This window comes from Misgurnus anguillicaudatus, chromosome 11 (genome assembly GCF_027580225.2).
Source record: "Misgurnus anguillicaudatus chromosome 11, ASM2758022v2, whole genome shotgun sequence".
NCBI lineage: Eukaryota > Metazoa > Chordata > Actinopteri > Cypriniformes > Cobitidae > Misgurnus > Misgurnus anguillicaudatus.
In genome coordinates this window covers 35,493,468-35,521,181 of record NC_073347.2, presented here as the reverse complement: position 1 = coordinate 35,521,181, position 27,714 = coordinate 35,493,468, and the positions used below count along the sequence as shown (strand labels likewise).

Genomic DNA, 27,714 nt, shown 5'->3' with positions numbered 1-27,714 from the left:
TGTTTTTATACATTTATTATATAATTTTCTCCTAAATAGACATTTAAAAGGAAAGCAAAACAAAATAAAGCATAACATATACTTTACTTTAATCATTATTGCAAAATTCAATGAGAATCACATAACATGCCACAGAAAAAAAACAATACAACATAGTGATCCAAAGAGCATGAAGCCCTTTATCTGCTGATATCAGCTTTTGTTATTGATTTTAAAAGCAAAGTGACACAAGGTCATCCTTTTCTGTAAAAAAGGTCATTTAATGCAAAGTGTTTCTTCGGCAGCTAATGGTTATGTTGTTAAACTCTTGAATACAATAAAAAATAACTTATCTGAAAATACAGGTCTTCCCTTAAACCTGAAAACAGCAGCTTGGTGCCTTAAAGCAGAATAAACAAAATGCACATTTCTCTAGACATGCGTTACTGTTTCAATGGCTGTATTTTTCAAGTTCATCCCGTGATTCGCATCTTAAAAAAGCACCTCCATTCACGGGATATCTTGGCTTCAGAATAAATGCTTAAAATAACTCGTTCAATATTAAAGGCAAACAATGTAATGCTTTGTAAGGCACTCTGGACTGTCAAGTTTTAAACCTTAAATGAAGTCAAATGCACTAGTGTGAGAACTGACTGCTTATAAAACAATACAGTTGTATACAAATCGACTGCAGAAAGAGAAAAGTGTAAATAGTGTAATGCACATTTGTAAAGACAGCAGATGTGCTTGGCTGTGGTACATTAGGTAAACATTAGTGTTTCTTTGGTTAAGTGTGTCATAAAACAGCACGACACGCTTTTCAAATTTATTCAAACCCAAGGTCACGTTTGCCAAAGTGTCAGATCCATAATGATGGAAACGATTTGCACAAGATGTAAAGCAGGAACCATGAAGAGCAATGAAGTCTTAACTAACTTCTGTCATCCACTGAAGCCAAAACATGTGAAACACAAGAGAAAACGCTGAGCTCAGCGAAGAGGCAGATGTTTCAAAAGCTCTTGCATAATATAAAATAACAAGATCTTCTGCACTAGAGAATAGGATAACACTAATTTATACATAAAAAAAACATAAACTGCAATCAAAGAAATACTACAAACGTACAAAGCACGCATGCAATACATTTACAGGAAAAATACCACCGAACCTGCAGGAACGTGAATCAGACTTTAAAGGAATACTCCACTTTTATGAAAAAAAATCTGTCTTCCAAAGTGTTTATTTCTTTATTTATTCAGTCGAGAAGAATTATTTTTTTTTTAAACATTCCAAGATTTTTCTCAATTCAACACTTTATTGGACCTCAACAGTTTATAGATTTAACACAGATTCAAAGGAAATCTAAATGATCCCAACCGAGACATAAGGGTCTTATCTAGCGAAACAATCGTCATTTTCGGCAAGAAAAATAAAATAAAATACTAAAATAAAGTACTTTTAAACCACTCTCATCTTGCACTAGCCGGGACCTTACGTATTACGTAATCACGTCGAAAGGTCATGCATAACATATGTGAAACTACCGCCCCAGGTGAAGAAAGTACCGAGCCCCTAAGGTGACATTGGAGTAAAAAAATGTTAAGTTTAGTTTCATGTGCTCACGTGAAACCTTCATGTGCAGAATTTAAAAAAAAAAGTTTAGTTTCACGCGCGTGCAAAACTAAACTTTTTTTAAAAAAACTTTACGCGCGCGCACGTCAAACTTTAAACGCGCGCGCACGTCAAACTTTAAACGCGCGCGCACGTCAAACTTTAAACGCGCGCGCACGTCAAACTTTAAACGCGCGCGCACGTCAAACTTTAAACTAAACTTTTTTTCATTTTGTCTCCATTTCCCCTTAGGGGCTCCGTAAGAAAGAGGAGCGTTCAGACGTTGTTATGTGGAATTATACAAATTAATGTCTCTGTGTGAGTTTATTGTTTAAAATGGTGGGCAAGTGTGTGTTCTACATATGTCATACGTGACATGATTGTGTAATGCGTAAGGTCACACTGGCACTTCACACGGTTAGTGCAAAACAAGTGGTGGTTTAAAAGTGTATTTTTTTCGCTCGATAACACCCTTATGCCTCGATTGGGATCGTTCAGAGCTCCAATTTTAAACTGCATTAAAACTGAACTGTTGGGGGCCAATAAAGTCTATTAAATTGAGAGAAATCTTGGAATGTTTACCTAAAAAAATATATATATTTCTTCTCGACTGAACATGAAAAGACATAAACATCTTGGATGACATGGGGGGCGAGTAAATGAGAACTTTTTTTAATCAAAGTGGAGTATTCCTTTAAAGACCAAACGTCTGCTACAAGATAAAGACGTACACTTCTGTTGAGGAACATCATCTGTAGTTGATGTAGTTTTATATACATCAGTTCATTGGCTGATATTAAAGTGCAAAACTATGAGAAGACAAAATAACTTAATTTCTGTGTAAGGTTTGAACAACAGCCCTAACCTTTTGCAATACTGATGTGCCCTAAAGTTGGTTGTACAGTTGGGGCACTTTAAAGAATAAAAATATCCAATTAGAAATCACCATGCAGAATAAAAACCTGGAGTGTGTGTGAGGTGAAATCTGAGTTTAATCGAATGACTATCAAGACACACACGCTAATCTATAACTCATTTTCCCTGCTTGATATCCTAACATAAAAAAAAAACGCAGGTGGCAAAATATTATTCTTTGGTACGACTCTCCTTAATTCTCATTTTGAGGGTTTTATATCAAAGTCTTTCAATTCGGGATTAACCAAAAATAAAGAAAAACCGTCAGGGCAGATCTTCGTCTGTTCTTTGGCTTGGTGGTGTTGGCACAGGAAGAAAGAACAGAACATACAATATAAGAGGCTAAATAAACCTCAAAAGACGATCATGCGGTACAACGATGCTCTGGCCCTCCGCACCACCCAAACCTCACCTCATAAGAGACGCTTTTTCCCAAGAGGAGCCCATCTGCTCTGCTTTTAAACCTCCATCAGAGTCTGACAGTAAATTCACATAATAACGCTGAAGTGAAGAACTCTGATTTGTGAGAACTTTCATAAGACTCCAATCCACAATACTGGTCCATGCGGTACCTGACGTACAGATTACCAAAGTGAAGGCTCAAGCCCCGTCAGTCATGATTCAAAGCTCTGGGTGCCGGTAAGAGAGGCGAGTGTTGGTTTAAGGCTGCCAATCCTTGCCTCGATTTTCAGGAATGTGCTTATAGCGACACCTATCTTCAAAATGACAGCCGGTGGTCCTCCAGAAGTAACACTCGTCCCCGTTGACAGGACCTCTGCGTCTAGGACTGAAAGAGAAAAGTTGTAGTGTCATAATATTGTCTGTTTGATACAGAATCTGAGAGAGGTCGTGTACTACTATTATTTTTGCTTGCTTGTTTACTTCATTTTACTCGCGATCGTGACTTAATTTTCTTGTTATTTTCTCGCAATAACAAAATCTTTTTTGCGATAACAAACAAAAATAGTTTTTTCTCTTGCAATAACAAAAGTGATCTTTCAGGATAACAAAAGTGTTTTTTTTCTCGCAGTGACAATTTTTTTATTTTCTTGCAATAACAAAATCATTTTACTCGCGATAACCAAAAAATATATATATATATATATATATCCCTCGCGATAACAAAGTCATTTTCTCGCGAAAACAAAAGAGATTTTCTCGCAATCTCGACTTGATTTTCTTGTGATTACAAAAGCGTTTTTTGGGGGGGTTCACGATAACAAAAAATTAGCTTTTTCTCATGATAACAAAAAAATTATATAGATTTCCTATGATAACAAAAAAGCCGTTATTTTCTTGCAATAACAAAAGTGATTTTTCACGATAACAAACGTAATTTTTTTTTTGCGGTGATGCATTTTTTTATTTTCATTTTCTCACAATAATAAAGTGACTTTTCTAGTGATAAACAAACAAATATCCCTCACGATAACAAAGCAATCGTAACAAAAGTGATTTTCACGCAATCTCAACTTAATTCTCTTGTGATTTTCTCGTTATTACAAAAGTGTTTTGAGGGGGAGTCGCGATAACAAAAAACAAAAGTATTTTTTCTCGCGATTACCAAAAAGATATATAGATTCCTCAAGATAACCAAAAAACAAAACGTTATTTTCTTGCAATAACAAACGTGATTTTTCTTGCGATAACAACAAAATTCATTTTCTCGCAATAAAAATAAAAAAAAGATTTTCTAACGGTAACAAAAAGTGATTTCTCACAATAACAAAAGTGTTTTTTCTCACGGTGACAATTTTTTTTCTTATAATAACAAAAGTGATTTTTCTCACGATAACAACAAGTTTGATTTTCTCGCGATAACCCCCCCAAAAAAATAATAATAAACTTGCGATAACAAAAGTGATTTTCCTCGCAATCTCGAGATAACAAGTTGCCAGCACCAGCACTTTTTATGATTTTCACAAAAGTTTAATGCCTTCCAGAAAATGTTCTTCTTTAAATATATAAACATGCAAATATATCAAATGAAAGAACAGACCCTCTGCTCTCAACCAAAAGTTTCATCCTACCTTCATTTGAGTTTTTTTTATCACCTTTCATATATGGGTAGGTTTCTTTAAAAATACCATACCAAATTTTAAGCAAAAAGCTGAGATAATTGCATTTTTGTAAAGGACTTTTGTTAGAGATCAGATTCAGAGCAATGAAAACATACACCGAGTTTTAACCATTTTTAACTGAGTGGATGCTTCAGTGTTTTATAAGTTGGGTAAAAGCGCCACCTGGTGGATAATAGTGGAAAAACAGATTGCTGTAAAAACTTGTCATTGGCAGGGAAGGGTTTTCTCTTAATTGACGAGATAACTCAATCAATGGTGGGGAAAGAGTTGATATACACGTTCTACTTAAAACAGTATTTAAATGGAATGACTTGGTCAAAAACCGTCTAGTTTATGTGGCTGTCAGCTATAATATAAAACCTTTTAAGATTTTTGATATTTATTCAAATAAACTCAAGATATTCAAGATAGAAATGTGTACATTATGGCTTTAGATTCCCTAAATTCACGAGCATCGACATCCAACTTTTATCTATTTATTAAGTCCATCATGGGCAATTACGAAGACCCCGACTCACATGCATCAGCAGTCCACTTCAATATACATTAAATATTAGAAAGAGGAAATGAGATGTGGATTATGTCCAGATAACGAGAAAACAACTTTTATCATCTCGAGATCCACAGAAAATTAAGCTGTGATCATGAAAAAACAAGCAAGCAAAAATAATCATGTCCTCTATCGGCTTCCGTAGTTTGATGAAATTATTCAATTAATAGACTGAATTACCCAGCAGCCCCTGCAGGTTGTTGAATGGCAGGTGTCGGCATGACTCTCTGAATCCGTCGATCAGGATATCGGACCACCAGGCGAGTGTTCTCAATGAGAAAGCCCTGAGATAAAACGGTGTTATTTCTCTCAAATTAGAGGTTATCCTATGACATGTTACTTATCTGTGTGACAATACGATTTTCACGCACATTGAGTTTCTCCATCGCACGGGAGGCCATGTTAGCGTTCTTGAAGTTAACGAATGCACAAAAGCGCTCATGCAGAACCCGAATGCTCTCGATTTCTCCGTGACTAAAAAACACAACATAATAGGGCAAAATGAGAATGAGGACAATAGCTTTCAAAGTGTAATTTCTTTTAATGATGGCTTGGCATCGCATCTCACAGTTTGAAAAGGTCCCGCAGATGCTTCTCTGTCAGTTCTGTGGTCACGTTTCCCACCCACAGGGAATTGCAAGGACTTCCCGGAAGAGAGATGTTATAAGAGACAGAGATGAGCCTACTCTCAGAAACACATTGTGAAATGCAAAGCTAAAATGTGAAATCAGATTTGGGTACATTTGGTGTCCAAAGTCATTATTTTTTATAACATTTTGGTACTTAAGCCTCATACACACCGCATATAAATCGGTTCTCCCTTAATCCGGTTCTCTACACACAGACTTCAGTAATTTACGGGACTTTGTCAATTCTGTTTTTGTCAACACTGACAAGTAAGTGTTGTCAGTATGTGAAAATATTATATTGTTATGGTCTATAACAGTGGTTTTCAAACTGGGGGCCGCGAGATGGTGCCAGGGGGGCCCCAGTTTTATGATATTTTATGAAATACATTAATTTATCATGAATTCTGTGTAATTTAACCTAAAAAAAAATAAGGCTACTAACCAAAAGCACTCCTTTTTTGTATAATTTAATGTTTTTTTTTTATTAAAATGTAGAGTTTTAGAATAGTTTTTTGTCACAAATTTTCTTGGGGGGGCGCGAAGGAATGCACCGTACACAAGGGGGGCCGCACGCTGAAAAAGTTTGGGAACCACTGGTCTATAACATCTCATCATGTAGCATCATGTTTCATGTCAAATTACTCCGTACCAAATTATTAACATAATTATAAACATAACTATTCAAACCAAAGACACCAAATCTACCTGTAATTATATAATCACCCATAGTGACTTACCCTGGATGGAGAAGGGCACAGTCTTGATTTAACGCTGTGAAATATATGAGAGACATGACAAATCAGTGATAGTAAATAAACTTTGTGTGATTTGGAAATCAGTTTTTATATCGTGCAAACTCTTTAAAAGCACAGTTCATCCAAAAATAAAAACTCAATCTTCTTTTACTGATTTTGGTGACCTTGGGTAACTTTTTTGCTTCCGTCATCTTGTTTACCACAATAGCTGTATTACCCTTTTAATTGGGCAAATAGACATTGGTCGTATTTTCAATTCACAATGGAAATTTCGCACAGTTTTTATGCTCGCATGGTGGTTTTTCAGCTAATTCAGAAAAGGTGCATTTCACAAAACTGCAATAGAAAGTTTATTCGACACGACAGAACTGTGAATAACATCCTTGTGTGACTGAATGACTTCAGTCAAACATAAAACCCTCGCACGTATTTTGTGTTGCAGTCACAAAATATTCGATTTATATATTTATGTTCATGCACAGGATTTTACTCTTTTTTTCGTGTCATTGAGCACAACTTTCTTTACTTTGTCACTTAGTTTTTTTCTATTTTTTATTTTATTTTAAAACTATTGTCACTTAGGGTAAGAGTTGGGGTTTGGGTTAAGATGTCTGAAATGTAACAGTAAACAGAACCTATAAAAACTCATGCATGTCCATGAACACAAATAAATAATCAAATATTTTGTTACTATACCACAAAATGTGCTGTGAGATTAAGTTGAAACATAAGAGTTGCAAAGTAACAATATGATGATTACAAAATGTTCAAATGAACCCCTTCAAGTATAGCAGACTGAAAATGAAGCAATAGCACCCTCAAGTGGTTCATTCTTTAAACAAATTATAGATCAGAAGATCTTACCCCTGGCTGTAACAACAGCCTGCACAGTGTTGTATTTGTCCAGCAATTCAATACTCTGCTCCTCGTCATATCCAAGATCCTGATAAGAAAATTCAGAAAGACTTTTTTTGCTTTAATTCTTGGTGGGATCACAATCTTTACACATGGCAATGATGAACTTCAACATATTACAGGAAAAATTCACCCAAAATCAGAGTAAAGTATCTTAAGTTTCCTCTTGGAAACAAACATTTGCTTTATCATGATGACATCCTGATATTATATTTACCATAAGTTGTTGCACTTTACAGTATAAGAGGTCATTTGCAGCTTCTTCGCAGTCTCCGTCTAACTTCAGCACCTGCTCCATAGCTTTCTCGGCTTCACTGTATCTCTATAATACACATCAATACACACACGTGACACTTCATAGTAACCTCTTTCACACAGTCATTTCCATAAATTACTAATACAAAATTGACTTTACCCACAAATACAAAAATGTGCTGTTACATACATTGTTATGTCTTTTTACCAGTAGGGGTGAGTGGGGCACAAACTAACAGGGGGTTTATTGTAACACGGCTGCTTTACATATTTATGAGCAATCTGTGCTTTTGTCTTTTTCTCTTTCTGTCAGAAGATCTCCTGTGAATTTGTGAAAAGTTGTGATGTTTTTGGTTAAGATATTGAACAAAAATTGTTTTGAAGGCATAAAAGTACATTTCGTCATTTCGTTTTTTTTTTCTAAGTTGGGTGTGTAAGTCATCAAATCCAACCTTATATTATTTTAATCACTGTCTTGTTACCCAAAACATAACAACATTTTGAAACATGTCAGCAACTCCTGGTAACTGATAGCTGGGATTGAAAACATTTTTACACACCGGGGTTAGTTGTCACACAGTGTTACAATGAAGCCTCAGGTGTACAATGATAATGAAATTAAAACTATATAAATACTATTCATCAAAATCATAACTGTTAATACAATATCAGGGGAAATAACTCACTACTATGAGTTAAAGGATGATGGATGGATGAATATGTGGATATCTATCTATTACAGGCAGATAAATAAACAATATCCACCTTAAGTATATAGACAGAATTTGATTGAATTATTTGTGTTTAAACTAAATTTTACTAATAATCAGGTCTTACAACAAACCCTCTGTTTGTTACAATGAACCCCACCTATGGGTTAAGTTGTAACATTTGAACTGCTTGTATGATAACGGTAGGGCCCACATACAAACTTCAAGTGTTCATCTGTAGCATTGAATGATAAAGCCAAAGCCAAAAAGCGTTAGTTTGTAAATAAATAGAAAGAGTTGCCAACCTCCATCCAAAACATTTAACAAAAATGTCTAAACATAAGGCTTCACAGAAAAGGTGCAAAGGACTTGGCCAATTCAGCAAATAAATAGTAATCCATTTTAAACAACTCTGGTGATAAGATTTGGCCAATTTAGCGGATTACATGTGTTCGACTTCTGTAAAATTTTAGTAAACAGTGCGAGAGATAAATGTCCACTGCACCTGGCCCGAAGCTGTAAGCGGGTTCTGATGTCATCCGTTCTCATACTGGTAAGCATCGTACCAGTAAATTAAAATAGTAATATTAAAAAAAAAAATGGTCCCATTCACACGTGATCTCTTAACTGCAATTTACCAATAATTTACCAGTACAGACTGTATGTGTGAAAGCAGTTATTGTAATACCGTAAGTCCCATGAGTGCACTTCCTCTACGGTAATGGCCTTTGGGCCAATCAGGAGCCATCTGGATGGACTTCTCAGCATCCGCTAGCGCCAACGAGTAATGCTCCAAACAACAGTAACAGTAGGAGCGATTTCCAAAAAACCTACAGATAATAAAGAATTAACACGAATAGCCAATCTCTATGGATCAGGTTTAAATTGAATGTGGATCAAAGCGTCACCTGTAATCCTTTGGGTCACATTTGATGGCTTCGGTAAACAGACTGACAGCTTGTGTGTACTGGCCCTCCTGAACTAATCTGATCCCTTTTTCTGGAGCGAAAAGAAAGAAAGATTCAGAAATCAGAAGAACTAAGCTTTACTGATAGATACTACATGAAATTCAATTAAAAAGCAAGATTTACTGAGATGCAATTTCAATTTAATCCATTTTAAATTCTGTCATTGTTTATTTGGTAAATACAGGTAAAACGTTTAAGAACATCCTAAAGGTCACCTAATATGAGAAATTCACTTTCATATGTTGTTTGAACATAATTGTGTGTCACTGGTGTGTGTACACAACCACCCTATAATGATCAAAATCTGCCCACTACTTTTTTATCCCTGTAAAACATTAACAGTCTAATGGGACGAGCTGTTGGCATTTTCTGAGCAAACTGATGTCACTTTGCGCAAGCCCCGCCCATAACCGTCCAAAGACCACGGTTAGGTCATAATTTGTAGTTTAAATCTGCTTTACATAATTCATTACCACACATTCATTATGAACAATAAAGTAAGGTGATTATCTTATTAGAACAATCTATGTTTTCTGTATAAATAACAGTTGATGGGGAGGGAAGCAGCAGCTCATTTGCATTTAAAGAGACACACACACAAAAACAGCACACACAAAAATGGGCCTTTTCAATATGGTATAATAAATCATCATTTGGACTTGAAACTTCACAGGCACATTCTGAAGACACTCGAGACTAATATTACATTTTAAAATAATGCCATATTAGGTGACCTTTTGAGTAAAAGAGGGTGACAAAAAGCATAAAAAAAATCAGATGAGGTATATATGGGTGATTCTCACAAAACCATTGAAACACCACGGCACTAATGATTTTAGCTTTAAAATGTGTAATATAGTAACATTAAAAAGCATCAGAATTAACACAATACTGTGTTCTACCTTGCACAATGTGTGATTTCAACATAAGAATTTATAATTGTAAATTTTATCTCATTTTCTGCTGAAATTCTCATTACCGCAATGTGTCCGGCTGTGTTTGAACATGCGTTATGTTGTAATTTAATCAAATTAACACAAAAATATTAAGAAAAAAAATAAATGGATGTTTTGCTAGACTACTTTAGATGACAGAAAAATATTTACTGAATATTCATGTATAATAAAAATGAAGAAAAATTAGGAAAATGATGTGTCCATGCCTGATGTTCTCATCCTCCGCAACACTTTTTGAGAACAGTTTAAGCACACATACAGAATTGTAATAAAGTTTGATTTTGAGTGACCAAGCACATGGACCAGTTACTTTAAGATGGCTACCAGGTAAGATCATTTTTTTACAGTTAATTTGAAATATTGTCTTGTCAGAATGCTTACACGACATTTTGATTATCATTACCGCAACAGATGCTTATTAAATGTTAATTTAATTAATAGAAGCATAATACTTTGATTTTAAATGCATGTGCAGAATCTCCAAATTATGTTCTTTCAGGTTTGTCATGTCATTTTGAAAACATGTCAGTGTTGATGTTTTCTGACTGTTGCGGTAATGAGATTTTTTAGGACAAATTTTTTTAATTATGTTACAAAAAGTGTTCAATGATAAGTAAAAGTTTTTAAATTAATGTTCCCATTTACTCCAGACTTTGTTTTTCAATGTCTGGTGGGAAAAAAAGTTAATTTAAGCAATTTTTACATTTTCATGCTTGACATTTTTAAAACCAAGTTTTCGTGAGAATCACCCATATACACAATTTAAACTGAGTTTACTACAATATCACAGGGATTTCTAAAATGATTTAGTGCCAATTTTGGTTGAACTATTCATTTAAAACCACTAAAACAGAGTTCATGTACTGGATAGAGCCTCTTTTCATAATTCACCATAAACGGTGTAAATGTGTGAATGAAAAAAGTTACACACCTACTAGTAAAGCACTTTTTTTACTTATAGCATCTGATAAGCCAATAACCTGTAATAAAAGAAACAAATATATTAGTAGATACTAAAAGGATATTTTAGGTTATTTACAGTCAGGGCTGCAAGACATATACTGAAACTTCTGCAAATCGCGATATATTGCAAATGTCTGAAATAATTGAATGACTTCAATACTCCAAAATGTTATTTAAAGTTTTAGAGAGACAGAAAGCGGTGCTTTTGTTTTCAAGAAAGAATGTGAAACGTATATTGTTTATATAATATAAAAGTCAGTTTTGAATACATTTTATTATAATTTAGTCCACCTGTAGTCATTAAGGCATATCTAAACGTTTTCCTGTCAGTAATTTCTCCATGCTTGAAACAGCTTGAACGTAACTCTACACCCTTGTCTCATTTAGTATACACAGATATATGAATATGCAAATTAGTCCCCACCTCTACTCACTCACACCAGCTTAGACTATATAGGACGTTTCTCAAACGAAAGGCTGCATCCTCCGGAGGTCGCATATGCAGGCTACATGCGTTATTAAGCTTGGTTTATTACAGTTAACCGAGCATTGCATTTGCATAAGCATATTATAACAATTTACGATTTACTATAAGTATAATAGTTAACTTTATAATTGTTAATATTCTGAAATAAGACTGTATGCAGCCTACAAATGCTATCTCCGAAGGATGCAACCTTCTGTTTGGTCATTTACTGTATATGAATATGCAAATTAGTCCTCACCTACTCTGTTTTGCATCGCCTCAGACCACAGATATACATTTAAGTCTTTGAAAAACGTATTTACTTAGTATAAACAACAAAAACTAGATTTTCACCACAACATTGAGATTTTAAATTGATTAGCAAGCAAGCATTAGCAAGTCATTATTTAGCAAGTCATCGCATATCGGTCGTATTTATCTTCAATATCGTGCAGCCCTATTTACATCATAATGCAGACAACATTAAAATAAATAAAATACCCACAATATTTCTGCAAGTAAGCTTAAAACTAACAATAATCATTCACATATTTCATGTCATGCTATGAGCATAAAACTGCTAGTAATGAGATAATCGTGAAAAATAGTAAACCTCAAAGCGATGTTTAACCCATCAGTCTCTCTGTTATTGTACATTGAACCTTAAACGTGCAGAAGTGCACACAACTTTACGTTATCTGTATACTGATTGACCGAATAAACTACTCCTTATACTAGTTACTTGAACAAAGTAGCATTTAAAAAGACATCACTGTATAACAGCACTAAAGGGACTAAAACAACAACATGTGTCTTTAAACTCTTTTACTTGTACTTTGTGCTTGGCTTTATTAGCACACTACTGAACAATCAAGTTAATGGTCAAGTTAGTAGCATTACTACTTTTAGCCATTTACTCCAGTAAAGCAGGCAACCAATCACATCAAAGTCATTATTACAAACATTACATCATTTAAAAGTGACTCCACCCACAGTCAATAGTACCAAGGAAACCCAGGGTCTAGTTTCAGCGTTCACGTGACTCGGCTTTACAACAGAAGAATGTAAACAACAAGAAAAAGGTCACGTGACAACACTTACCTCTCCAGTTCTGCTCTCGTTCTCTTTGTTCTCTTTCGACTTGTGACCTCCTTTACTTTTGGCTTTGGGCCGAATGTGACTTACAGCATTAGCAACAAAAGCACTGTTTACATCCCATCCTGGGTCCTGAAAATAAACAAACGGTGTCAGTTCAATGCTAGTTAGTTAAAAACTGAGCCTTTTCACACCTAATTGTTAATCCAGGGTTATCTTGTTTCTCATTTCACATTTGCTCATACTGTTTACAAGTTTACAGGGTCGTTTACAACATTTCCAACCATAAACCATACATTTCTTATAGAGTTTGGCTGTTCGATGATTACACAACAGCAGCATTTTGGGGGTCCTAAAAATCAGGAAATGATGCCTTGTCATCTCTGTGTAAACGTGAATCTGCGTTAACAGTGACGTCATGTGCATGTGTTAATTCAGTTTATAAGAATACATGAGTATAACCAAAACAACTATGGCAGCCTACAGGACTGTGTTTGTGCTTTGTGTTTATTAACACTTCTCCAACCAAGTTTACAAAATGTTTGTGCTTAATAGTTGAGGGTCACTTGTAGTAATAAACTAACCTCATTGCCCATCTAAACAAAACTGTCTGATGCTTTCGCCGTCTTGACTGGTCATGTGGTAGAGACGAAACGGTATGAAAATTTCACTATAACGTGGTTATAGTGACCAAAATTACCACGGTTATCACTATTATGATTTTTTTACGATTTCTAGAAATGTAAAAAAAAAATTGATTTTACATGCAAGTGCACTTTTGTTCGCATAAAGCATTTTAATTTATAACTTCCCCATGTGCATAAACCGCAAACTCTAGAAGTTCATTGGCTGTAACAGTGTAATTGTCTCAGATTTAGCACCTCTTCAACGGAGCGGGTCGGCAGCTGACGATTACTTTTGTTTCCCAAACCCAAACCCAGTGGAGCCCCGGCAGGAGTTTCATTTTGAGGAGCAACCGGCTCCTCTTCCACTTTTGACAGGTCGATCTCCTCCGTTTCCTCAGATTCAGACTCTTCAGACTCTTCGAGCTCAGAATCGGCTTCGACAAGCTCCTCCCCCTTAAATTGTCAGACAAAAGCACAAAGAAATGAATACAAGAGGATGCAGAAAGAAAACATTGTGATTTTGTTCCAAAATTGAGCAAGCAAATTATTTTCTGATAATTGACCGATTTATGCTCTACATGACTACGTGCATCATGCAAGGTCAAACATAGAGCCGTTTTCTGCTCATTAGACTATTGCATTTGTTTGCTTAGCTTTGTGCAAATGCAAAACATTTACATTAAATTGAAACTTACCTGCTCAGTACATTCGTCCTTCTTACCACGTTCTAGTTTCTTCCTCTGTCGCTGGCGCTGGCATCAATGTGGATTAAAAACAAAACATATTTATCACATATCATGGCATTTATATGTCCCTACTACAGTGTCAGAAAACACTAAGTGTATCATAACATGAAGTACTTTTTGTAAAGCAGTACTCTGATGAATAATGACAATTACCACATTGGCCGCTACCGGAGGTTAGTTATTATAGTTAATAAAATTATTAAAAATAGATATTTTTCTTACAAGGCATTCATTAACCCCCTGAAGCCGTGTGGATTACTTCTATGAAGGATGGATGCACTTTTTTGGGCTTGAAAGTCATGGACCCTGTTTTCTACCATTATAAAGTTTGGAAGAGTCTGGACGTTTTCTACAAATTGTGTTCATCTGAAAAATGATGGACATATGCATCTCAGATGGCTCGATGGTGAGTAAATCATGGGGTAATTTTCATTTTTTTGCTGAACTATCCCTTTAATTAAGTAGGTGTTGTTTATTAAAGCCACTGAGTGCTAAAAAGCACAATGAAAACAAAAAACTTACCCGGCACCTGAACTAGGTTGAAGGTGGTCAATTCTTGTGTTTAGTATGTTAAAGTTTATCTGAGAATGAAAAATTTCACTCACCTTCCTCTTGGCTTTACGCCTTTCAGCTTTCCTTTTAGCCTTTTCTTCTTCGCTGAGACCCTCTTCACCCGTTAAAACATCCTGTATGCACACAAATATAAAGTAGGGTAAAGGGAATGGCCTCAATCAACCAACCTCATTTTTGTTACAAAAATAACACAACCTAATATTGGCCCATGTCCAAGAAAAACGGGTTGAAGTCTCATAATCTAGTGATGATATTATGAGCATCAATATTTGATTTCACTCATTAATTTTAATCTTTGAGATGACCTTAATCGGTCAATAAAGATATCAAGGTTATATTTTCACTAAATGTTCTATACCAGTGGTTTTCAAACTGGGGGCCGGGGCCCCCTGGGGGGCCGCGAGATGGTGCCAGGGGTGCCCCAGTTTAATGACATTTTATGAAATACATTAATTTGATAGGAATTCTGTGTAATTAAACCTAAAAAAAATAAGGCTACTTACTAAAAGCATTACTTTTTTGTATAATTTAATGTTTTTTTTTAGTAAAATGATGAGTTTTATAACAGTTTTTTGTCACAAATTTTCTTTGGGGGGCCGCAAAGGAATGCATCGTACACAAGGGGGGGCCGCACGCTGAAAAAGTTTGGGAACCACTGTTCTATACATTATGTGGTATGATTTTATGCAGAAAACACAAAAATCCTCCCAAAAAACACCAATTACAACAAAATGACTCTATAAAATGTCTTAATTAGTTGTCAACCAATATGGGGTTCATAAGGACAATGCAAATATTGATAAAGCAGTGTGGCCGATATAAGGCTGATATAACACAAATGTAAGTACAGTAATGTAAATTTTACAAATATCGCTGCAATATAGGGGTGTAAATCAGACCTAGTTAAGCTTTAGTTTAAGTTTTTTAATAACTCATGAATGCAACCAAAATATATAACATGAATGTTTAATTAAACTTTTTAAAAAGGCACAATCTCTGTCCCAATTGGAATATTTTTTCACAATAAGAAAAAATGCACTTTAAAAATATATAATGATGATAATGTCACATAAAATTAAGTTATGACGGCAACAGTCAAAGTTTTTAGCGTTCAGCTGGTGCTGTCAAAGGTTTAAAGCCAATCTGTTTTGTCCAATCTTTTTTCCAAATACAAAATATTTTCAAATCCATGATTTGCATCTAATAGCAGTCACAATGTCTTCTGTCTTTTTCACTGTGTTTTCGCTGCTACAACCTCTTTGTTGCAACATTGCAATTACTTGCTGACACTAGCACACAAAAATAAACAAAAATCTTCAATTTGGCGGAAATGCGTAGATGGACGCTACGTCAAGGAATGAGGACGCTGAGAGTGTAAAAATAAAGGTACCTTATATCAACATTTTATGTGTGGCACTGTTACATCGATACATATTCATGTATTCTTACACCCCTACTACAATAAATCGGTCTATCACTAGTCTTAAAGGGGACATATCATGAAAATCTGACTTTTTCCATGTTTAAGTGCTATAATTGTGTCCCCAGTGCTTCTATCAACCTAGAAAATGTGAAAAATATCAACCCAGTAATTTAGTTTTGGTAAACCATTCTCTGAAAGCAAGTGAAAAAAATAGGTCATTGAAATTTGGCTCCCCCTGTGATGTCAGAAGGGGTAATACCGCCCCTTAATCTGCACTATCCAACCACGGCACTGCCATTTAGTGCAAAGATCAGCTCATTTGCATATTAAAGGACACACCCAAAATGGCACATTTTTGCTCACACCTACAAGTGGCAAATTTAACCATGTTATAATAAATTATCTATATGGTATTTTGAGATACACATAGGTATTCTGGGGACACCAAAGATTTATTTGACATCTTAAAAAAAGTCTTGAGAAATGTCCCCTTTTATAACTGAAGGCACACAAATTCTTCCACCCCCCCTCTATTAAAGCACACATAAGCAGTATTTTAAAGGTACGTGTGATATAAGTGGTGAGAGATGACGTGACAGCTTCTCAATTCTCTTTAAATTCTGCACAACTGCTTAATAAGCAATTCTGCAGGCAGACAAGCAGGTAGTTTTTCATTTGAAAAGATGATTTATATCAAAATAGCAACATTTCAAACAGCTCAAGACAGTTTCAGTGCTACAACAAGGCTGAAAAGAGCTATGAAATCACTGCAGAGGACATAAATCCATAGGCAGACGGATCAAATGTTTCAAGCAGAAGTAAAAGATTAATGTTACTCTTACTCTTCTTATGAATGATTATCTAACTAAAGTGTAACTCAAGGCTTAAATTCTTCAAGACTTCACAATAAAGGTACAGTTCTGAAACAACAGCAGGCATCTAATGTCAGTGTTGCTGGAAGAATGCACACTATCATGGACAGATAAGACATAAATTGAAGCTTTCTGCCTGAATGAAAAACATTATCACAAATAAAACACTGTGTTCTTTTAAACAAGAGAGACACAGAGCCATTACAAAGAACAGTATCTGCTGGGAGCTTCTCTATTTGGGGCACATCGGCCTGACCTTGATCTAACTGAAACGTGGGACGCATGACCAGAAGTTCATGCTCCAACAAAAATCTTTGTGGTGTTGTGAAAGAGAACTATGCTTATGAACTATGAAATAAATAGAAATGTCAATGTTGCATTAGATATCACATTAGAAACTTTTTTGAGATTTGCATATGAAGAGCTCAGATGCAACCGAAAGCCCTCAGCACATATTATATGTTCATCAAATACAAATCCGCTTAATCCCGCCTCAGGCCGCCTTTTGGCAGAAGTTGTAATCCTCATGCTAAGCAAATGCAAAGTGTAAAAAAGCAGTTAAGCATGTAACAGAGTATTTCTGGGCCAAATTTAAGGCTCACGAAAAGTTTTTCATACACAGGTACCCGTTACATATCAATGACCCCTTATTCCTTTTATGGGCACTTCCTCCAGAAAAGCACACCCACAGAGTGAGAGCGAGAAAGACGAGGATGCTTATTAGCATTTTTCCTTCAAGTAAAAATCACAGGCATCACTGCACACGACAGCTTTGTTTTATATCAAGACTCAAAAATGGCACAAGAGAAGAAGTGTGTTTTTGGATGTAATGAGAAGAACGCCTTGTTCAGCTTTCCAAGTAAGTCAGCCTTATGAAAACAATGGATATAGTTTGTTTATCCAGGGCAGCAGCGAAGTTGTGTGTGTGTGTTTGTTTAACGCTGGATTTCGTTGAAATAGGGTGGTCCCAACTAGTGTTGGGCGATATGCCCTATTTTCAGATAGTCCTATCGTCAGCCTGTGGGATCGGCAATACACAATATTATCGGGGGGCGGGGCAGTAGTTTACTCATTTTTTTATTTGTTAATTTTTTACTCATTAACAAGTCACTTATGGGTGGACAAAAAAAACAAGAGCAACACCGTCATGACTGCAGCCTTCTTAAAACTGATGCCATTAATGCGAGCGCGTCATTAAAACCCTATCATGATTACTTAATAACTGTAAAAACATGCATCTGCGCACGCACACACACGTGCGCGCACATACAAACAATTCAATGCATTTGTTTAGTGCTGTTGCAGAAGACTACACGTGTCAAGCAGTGGTGCACTCAGAGGTGCCTTTTTAAACGCATCGGTCCAGCGGAACGCGATCATATTTTTAAACACAATCATATATTAAACACGAGGGACGTGTTGCTACAACTCATTGAAATGCATATCATAAACAGGATTAATAACTAGTGATCTGACTTCGGACAGATCGCAGCTCTCTGCACGTACGCAAGAGTGAGAGAGAGGCGCTAATATGCAGCGGGTCATATTTTTTAAACAAAAAGTAAAGTTTGCCTCAGCTCGCATGAAACGCATTAAACTGAACAAATACATAAGGATTACTACTTTAGTTTATGTTTAGACATTGGACAGACGCGAGAGCGCGTGCACGTGAGACAGAGAGAAGCGCAGCTGCTCATGACGTGGTGCGCTGGATTTAGTGGTAGAAGGAGACCAAGACGCGCGCATTAATGCAGGTACGTGCAAGAAGGAATTCTCTCTTTACAAGCTCTCCGCGTAAAGTGTAGCCCACAAACCCTCATGTGAGGAAAAGCATGCATTGTGGGTGTTAATATAAAACTATGATGATAATAATAATAATAATAATAACCATTCGCCAACTATCGTCATGACTATCGCCATGAAAGCCTGCCATTGGCGATATGTCTGAAGATCGTCGATACACGATACTATCGTCTATCGGCACAACCCTAGTCCCAACTGGGTCATGAGTCACAAGCGGTAAGTAAAACTGCATCAAATGTCTGTGTTTTGTTGGTAATTGGCACGTAAGTGTATATAATGTAAACGATGCGAATATGTAGTAAATCATAAGTTATCCAGAGATAATGTTTTGTGTGTGTTGCTTGCTCGTAACTCGCTCCTCTGGCTTTTCTGGAAACAATCACTAGAGAGGATGTCTTTTCTGATAAAACTAAATACTCTTTGGAGATATGAAGGACGGTTAATTGCCCAATAAATTATGACGATTAATACCCTGTTTTAGGGCCTTGAGGTTTAATTCTCATCTATTTTTTTGTTTGTTCATGAAATAATTTCACACATTGTTGAATATATCTTTCAAAAACTGAAAAAAAATTCCCTAAATTTGAAATATCTGTTTTGGAAATGTATGTTTTACTTGGCAATTCGAACTGCTTATTAAAGTTTTGCAGCATTTCTTTAAATGCTGTTTTACCATTGTATTAAATGGCTTTGCAATGTATCTTGTTACACTGTCAGTCAAGGAGCGCCATTAGATATGGTCTCGTTTATACAGGTGCTGCAGCTCCCCCTTGTGTTTTTTAGAGAGATATGCAATCATTGCGGTGATCTGGAATCATGGCGATGAGGTCAAACAATTGCGATGAGACGATTATTTAATCATTGTGACAGCCCTATACTAATGTATAGGAACTCAAGATTAACATGAGATAAAAAAATGCTCATTATAAGAAAATATCTCAGATGCACTTAGAGGGTTTTGTATCTAAACTTTTAAAAAAAGCAGAGTTAAAAAAGATAAATAAACTTCTGGTCACTTTATATTAAACAAACTTAAACAAGATCTAGTCGATATCTTGAAAATATTTTTGTACCTGCGAGATCATATCTTCATTCTGTTCAGTGCCAGTGTCCATGTCCTCCGGCCTATCATCACTGGAGCCTGTAAAAGACGGATGAAGAAAAACATTAGCTTTGTGATAAAAAATAAATAACCGCATTTAGCAGAAATACTGTGTGACGCAGAAATGAGAATCAAGTCATAGGTTTCATTTACACAGTATTATCATGTTTACACTTCTTGGAAGGCAGTGCAGTATTGATATGCAAGTATAATATTTGAGAAATATTTCGTTTTGTAAAGTGCATTTTTGCAATTTTCCCACTTGCATTTAGGATTCTGAAACATCTGACTTTCCACAGTAAAGCTATAGCTATAATAATGTTTGCAAACTTGATTATGACCTTACATTCCTTGCATATATTTAAACCACTTATGGTCGTTAAACAGCACGGTAAATACTATATGTTGATACTTACAGAAAACCAGATGGAGCATTATGACAACAGGAACATGACCCTCATTTACATAAAACGTGACCATGGAAATTGGCTGTTTAAACAACAAGGAGTTCGTGCCAAGATGTGTTTTAAAGCCACTCTATGCATTTTCGGCGTTTTTGTCAAACAGCGACCCCTAGAGTCGCTGGAGAATACTTGCAACGGTCGTAACTTCCCTCTCCCACTCTAGTACACCTGCGAAGATAATGACCAGGTAATGTTTCACAATTTCGTACAAATATTAGGCTACTGCATAGTCTACTAAACTACAGATGATGGTAATAGGATAATAAGAAGTTTATTCCAAGTGTAGAGTAGGCATATAATAATAAAGTACCGCGTTTGCTAGCTTATAACGTTTTTACATGATTGCAGCTAAATCACAAGTAAACAGTCTAGTCTATGTCTAATGTATCATTTCAGTTGTGTTCTTTTATTGTAAACATTACAAAATGCCATGACAAAGTTAATTGTGTACGTTGCATTATTTCATAACATTGTTCGTTATAATGTCACTATACATGATTATTGCTATTTATCATAATAGTTTGCAAATTATTCATGTTTACACTATTTACAACCTCTAGGCTTATTTATGTCCTGATAATTATGTGAGATATTGACATCTGTTGTCATGATAATCGCATGACATACTACAAGCAAGCGCAACAACATACAACATAGACCGCAAACAAGTTTACAAATAAGAGATTTACTTACTAGTCCTTCAACAAAATTGCCAGATCAGCATCCCATCCAGTGCTGTCTTTTAGCTCACGCCAACGAGTAAAAACCTGACCGAGTGGGACTCTTGTCCGTTTCCTAACGCGGTCAGATTCTCTTTTCCTTTTCCTACTCGCTTCCGAACGCACTCTCTTAACTTTTAAATCGTTTAGCCTCACGTCTCAAATTCGCGCGTGCAGTTGTTGTTATAGGCTGGATCGACTTCATGCAGCGCTGCAAGAACCGACAGCCGGATGACGTCAAAGTGCCATCTCGGATCATTCTCGCGGTACTTTGACGTCATCCGGCGGTCGGTTCTTGGAGCGCCACACGAAGCCGAACAAGCCTAACCTGTGTGACGTTGTTGCCGTAACACAAGTCGTGATTCTCGCGAGATTTGTCAGGGGTGGTTCTCTCAAGCTTGCATTGCTGGTTTTGCTAGCGGCGTCCTCCCCGTGCATCAACAGGAGGATGATTCGCCCTACTATGACTTTGTTTACCACCTAAATAACTTTGAAGCTGTTAGATTAAGGTAAAATAACTGCATAGTGTGTCTTTAACACCATCGTACATAGCTTTACCATGCATGAAACTTTAGTCATTGATATTTTGCTGTTAATTATGTTTTTGCCAGCACTGTATATCCAAAACGGCACAAAAAAAATAAGAAGAAGAAGTGGCATATGCAATGCATGATATAGCCTAAAGATCAGTTATATGAGGAATATGGATCCACAAAAGTAATGACATCATCATCTGGACTTTTAAAGTGGGTGGTATTCTTGTCGCGAGCCCTGGTGCAACAACCCACCAACCAACATGGTTTAGACTTCTATAAATTACAGAGATGCATTGGATAGGCCTAATAAAAACAACAAAGAAAAAACACAGAGACCCATAATGATGTATAGAAGTATACAAAACCTCAAGACTTATAATGCGCCTTAAACAATGCTGTGGGAACAAAATAATGCGCTTTATTGGTCAGCTGCACAAAGACGTTAATTTCACATCATCTCTGTGACAACCAACTGAAGTTTAATGAAACCACACCGTCACACCCACATGTCAAACAAATACAAGAACTAAAACCCTGCAGGGTTAAAACGAAATTTCCAGCTAGCTTAAAATTCCCTTGAAATTATCAAATTAAACCTTGCAGACATTCCTCCAAGCAACCGGTGCTGTTACAAACCAAACGGCTCAAACCATTTCTGGTAAAGCAATACCTTCTCTGAAGATCATCCAACAGCTGTGATGTTGAATTTTGCGGTCTGCTAATCTAAGCAAACGGCTTTCAGACTGACCTTCCAATTTTTAAATTCTTGCAAGGCTGCAACTAACTAAGATTATTAACTAGCTTTCTCGCTGTTAAGTGTACGACGTAGCCTACGCATAGTTGCCTATGCTGTAACATGATCGGCATCTCGCCAAAAATGTAACAATGCGTCAATTGCAGAAAAGCAGTTTGAAAAACATTTTTGTTTTATTATAAACACAGCAAAGAAAAAAGAAACGGTGAAGAACATTTTCCCCCAAACAGCCCCCTTGTTTTCATTTGACTTGCTTAGTCAAACACTGACATTCCTGGTTTAGGAAGACAAGGATCTTTATGAGGTAATAAACTTCCTGTTCGAAAAGGAGAGAAGATACATTAGTGACAGAAAACCACAGTTTCCCCATCTTTAACCACTCCCATTAGACATTACAACACTCGTAATATCTTACAATCGTTACTATAGAGTACAGATATAGTTTGTCTTTGGTCAAGAATCACGGTCAAACTGATACCACAAATTTACAACAAACACAGATAAAAGGAGACGTAAGAGACGTAAGACCTACACTTTGCTCTGCCTCAAGAGCAAACCACACTTTGTTACGACATCTAAAACCTGTGGTGTCAGGGAAATGATGTGTCGAGCAGCACACTTCCCTTTAAATGAGTCATATAACACTTCAGTGACTCGTGACAACAGCAGAAGTAAGAACTGATTTATTTAACAGAAACAGTCGTGGCCCACACAGTGCTATCTTTCATGTATCATGCAAACTGTTCATGCAAATGATCCCAACTGCTACCGTTTTCACTGCAGTATGTGGTTACAGTAGCCAACAAATTTTAATTCATACTACAAGACAATGCATAGGCTATATTTGATTGACACAAAGAATAGTTACTGCATAACTCCATTGTAAGGTGGTTAGTTTCAAGGCTTGCAATGCCGATTATACAAAACGCAAGGCCACAAGCCAACCGGCCAACCACCCACCTGATGAAGACATCTCCAAATATTTTACTATGAATGTCACAGGCAAATGCTGCCTACAGCAACAACTCAGGACAATAACACAATTATTATTAATTATGAAACATCGCACACCCTATCAGGACTTCATGCAAGCCAAAAAGCAGTATTTCAGAACGAAAACACTCTAAAATAATGTGACAACAGAGGAAAATGGACAAATTAATGCTCCAATGTAGGGCTGCATAACGATTAATCGTGATTAATCATTTGCACATAAAAGTTTATATAATTTATATATATAAATTAATATATTATAAATTAATGGACGTTTCAATTATTCCTTACTAGGGCTGTCATAATGAATAAATAATCGTCTCATCGCGATTGTTTGACTTTATCGTGATGATTTCAGATCACCGCAATGATTGCACATCTCTCTAAAAACACAAGGGGGAGCTGCAGCGCATGTATAAACGAGACAGTATCAGATTATGTGTTATGTGTATTATTATTTACTGCCAGGCAAACCTTGCAAAATATTTAATTTAAATAATCACAACAATGTGTGAAAATTATTTCATAAACAAAGAAAAAATGTGTAAGAATTCAAAGCAATAAAAGACAATTAATCGTCATAATTGGCACAATTTATAAGGCAATTAACCGTCAGCCAAATTTCATAATCGTGACCTCCCTATTCCTTACCTTTAAAAATGTATATATATACACTAGGGCTGGGTATCGATTCAGATGTCCCAGATCGATTCGATTTCGATTCACATGCTATCAAATCGATTCAATTTCGATTCTCGGTTCAATTTTCTATTCCGGTTCTCGGGTCACTTTTTATACTCGATTCTCGATTCAACTCAATGAATATAGATTTAATACAAATGCTATATCAATAAAAAAGCACAGTGAACAGCAGTTAACAAGTGGGCAATTATTTAAAAAAATTAAAAGCCACAACACTATCGTCATCTTGCTTGCAAAATCTAAAATGCTTCCATACCTCTGACTTTTTATGTGAAGGTGGCATCGACGTCGATGAAGCACCTGAAACCGCCATTTTAAGCACTGAATGAATGAATGACAGGCTCACCCTTCGCTCCTTGGTAACATCGCGCAAGGCAAAAAAAGAGGGTGACATCTAGTAAAGAAGACTAGTAATAAGATTAACGTTAATCTTACGTTCAAAGTTTGCAAAAATAAATATGAAAGAAAAAAATCGATTCAGCTCTTTGAGAATCGATTTTGAATCGACCACGTTTAAAAAAAAAAAAAGATTAATCGAAAAATCTATTTTTTTGCCCAGCCCTAATATACACACGTAAATATTTATTAAATATATACTTGAGTGTGTATTTATACATGCATAATTAATTATTATACACCGTACACACACACGATGTAAACAAAAACTTTTATTCTGCAAACGATTAGTCGCGATTAATCGTTATGCAGCCCTATTAATGAGAAGCAAATGGGGTTTACAGCATGATGTCTTTGAAGGACATTTTCAGTTCTTCATAAACTTTTTATTATCTAGTTTTATGGAAAACCATCTGTGCACAAGAACTTCCAGAAACCAAAACATACCAATCTGAAAAGTCTTTCAAAATAAGGGCATTTAAGAACCAAAAACCAGAATCATAACTAGCAGGCATGCTAGTTACATAAGACAAAAACCTTGGTGGAAGGAACCAAATTGTTTATAATTGTATCAAGAAAGCAACATCTGCAATGACACAATAGTGAAACTTGACACTTATAAAGTTTTTTTAAATGCATTAACAATTTAGGAAAGGTCTTAAATGTTTTGGATAAAAAATGCTTGTCCATAAAAAATGACACTGAAACTCAACAGCTGTTGTATATGTGATTTCCAGGCTTGGTTGTTTCTCAAATGTTTGGATGGGGTTCCAATAAGAACAAACTTGCCTGCCTCTGATAAACGTATTTAAACTATAATGAATTTTATTTTATTCCTTTACGATGTAGAATTTATATGTGGGCTGACTGACAATCACAAGTTATTGTTGTATTTCATAATGAATGTATTAAACTTTAAAAGATAAACATATTTATTTACCATCTACAAATATAAACTATTTGGATGATAACTGATTAAAATTACTTTAGTTACATTATAAACTATTTCTGTAAGTGCTATCGGTCTCTATAAACTTCCCCACTTTAATATAAAATTAATCTCTAAAGCGGTTTACAGATATATAAGAGGATTGTGTTGTGGGTTTGACGGCTTAGATCCGTAGAAAACAAACTTTATAACTCGGTGAGAGAGACGAGAAAGTTTGCATGGCGTTGAAACTCACCGCTGAGCCCCAGTAACCGGCAGAAATCCAAACTGAACTTCATCAGTCCGACCATCCAGCATTATTACTTTTAATACCACCAGAACGACACGTGCACGACGCATGCACGTCAACAAACGTTAAAACACCAAAAAGATCGTCATTTTTAAAACTTATGGAGATAGATGTGCGCCGTTTGTCTTCCTGGGCGTCGAGCAGGACGTCAGGCAGGCGGGTGTGCGCGCTCAAGCGCCTCCCAGGACGAGCGTCTTAAAGGGGACATATCATGAAAATCTGACTTTTTCCATGTTTAAGTGCTATTATTGGGTCCCAAGTGCTTCTATCATCTTAGAAAAAGATCAACCCAGTAACTTGGTTAACTTAGCTCTGCTAGCATGTGAAAAAAATATGTCATTAAAATGTGCTCCCCTTGTGATGTCAAAAAAGGGATCTTACTATTATAATAATACCGCCCCTTACTCAGCACTATCCATCCACCATTATGGCAATCAATGTTTGCATTTTATCAGCTTATTTGCATCTAAAAGGACACATTTTTGCTCACACCTACAAAGTGGCAATTTTAACATTTTATAATAAATTATCTATATGGTATTTTGAATTTTTCAAGTCTTGTGAAATGTCCCCTTTAAAGGGCCGTTTAGGCCCTGATCTCAGGTAGCCACACGTTCTGTCTGGAACAAATATGAAGCATTCATTGAGAAACCCTACTATCAATGTAAAAGTTTGTTTTAGTTATTTATATTGTGTGGTTTTAGTAAAAGTTTACTTTTTTAAATGATTCTATTTATTTTATTTTAATATTTATGTACAGTATTTGTTTGCGAAATTGTTGTATTAATATGTAAATAATTATTATGTTGTTTATTGATTATATTGTGGCTGGCAATGAATAAAAAAATAAACTGTTCTCAGTGGCAGCCGGTGACTTCTTTTTCGAGGGTGCACGATGCAAAGCTCATCACAACATGTATTTAGCCCATCATGTGTGTGGCTCGCCATGTCAAAAAATATGTTAGTCGTGTCATGTGAACCATGTGCATCATGCGTCTTGTCAAAATACATGCCTGCTGCAAACGCGTCTAAAGGATTTATGATGAAAGTGATGCTCATGTTGGCCAGATACTCACTTAATCTAATGTTTAATAAGAGTTTAGTGTTAAAGGACAAGTTGGGTATTTTACACTTAAAGCCCTGTTTTAAGATTTTTTATGATGAAATAGAACGGTTTTGACTGAAATTTGGACATATGATGCTGTCCCAAGAATTTTCGGGTGTTTGTTCTATCACCTCCCACCTCTATAATGGCTGCATAGGTGCACTGGAACAATTCTTCCTAAAATGCATTAAACTTTTGTTTACAAAGACGTGAAATCCACCGAGTGGTCAGGGGTGTTCATTGATATGCTCACACAAAAATCGCTGCAAAAGATGCTTTCCAACAGGTGTTTTAGCATTCGTTGTAAACTTGTGGACCTATTTTTCCAAACGCCTCACACCTGTATATTCTTCCGTTGAGAGCTTGAATAATAGACACTCCAGTCCAGTTGGTGGCGATAATCCGCCAATTGCAAGAATACAAACAAGGTTCCCGGTGCAGAGTAATACCGTACCTCACAGCACATCTAATACAAGTCAATGGAGTTGGAGAAAAACTACGATTAAACCTGTTTCAAAAATGCCAGCAGCTGGCGGGTTTTGTCTCCGCTGAGTGCTGAGAGTTATAAAATGTTCAACTTTAGGTGAAACGCTCAGCTCGTCAATGTCACTTCTCACCCGGTCATCCAATCACAGTGGAGAAGGGGTAGGACAAATATTACCAGCGCATCGTTCACCGACTGATAAACAAAGCAGAAGTATCATTGCAACCAAAGCGCTTACCTGATAAAAGCTGGTAAGCGGCTATAGTCGGCATCCGCCTGCCGTTTCAGTCCCGTTTAAACGGTTTGGTGGACACGCCCCTTAAGGGTGCT

General features: G+C 36.1%; 1 protein-coding gene across 3 annotated transcripts; it reads right to left on the bottom strand.

Moving 5' to 3' along the window:
- LOC129415996 (uncharacterized) lies at window positions 1–25,965 on the bottom strand. 3 transcript variants are annotated; one of them, XM_073873593.1, is made up of 17 exons: window positions 25,742–25,965; window positions 24,418–24,555; window positions 19,965–20,032; window positions 14,826–14,906; window positions 14,170–14,226; window positions 13,730–13,927; window positions 12,855–12,980; window positions 11,256–11,304; window positions 9,309–9,399; window positions 9,089–9,230; window positions 7,653–7,757; window positions 7,385–7,463; window positions 6,503–6,536; window positions 5,705–5,818; window positions 5,508–5,610; window positions 5,317–5,420; window positions 1–3,292 (listed from the first exon to the last, which is right to left on the bottom strand). In XM_073873593.1, exons 3-17 carry the CDS (start codon window positions 20,004–20,006, stop codon window positions 3,166–3,168), a joined length of 1,452 nt encoding a protein of 483 aa, XP_073729694.1. In that variant the 5' UTR covers window positions 20,007–20,032; window positions 24,418–24,555; window positions 25,742–25,965; the 3' UTR covers window positions 1–3,165. The 3 variants fall into 3 exon arrangements, with proteins under 3 accessions (XP_073729694.1, XP_055026185.2, XP_055026186.2); XM_055170210.2 differs by lacking the exon at window positions 24,418–24,555; XM_055170211.2 differs by lacking the exon at window positions 24,418–24,555 and having other exon boundaries at window positions 5,705–5,779.
- Window positions 25,966–27,714: the final 1,749 nt, after the last annotated feature.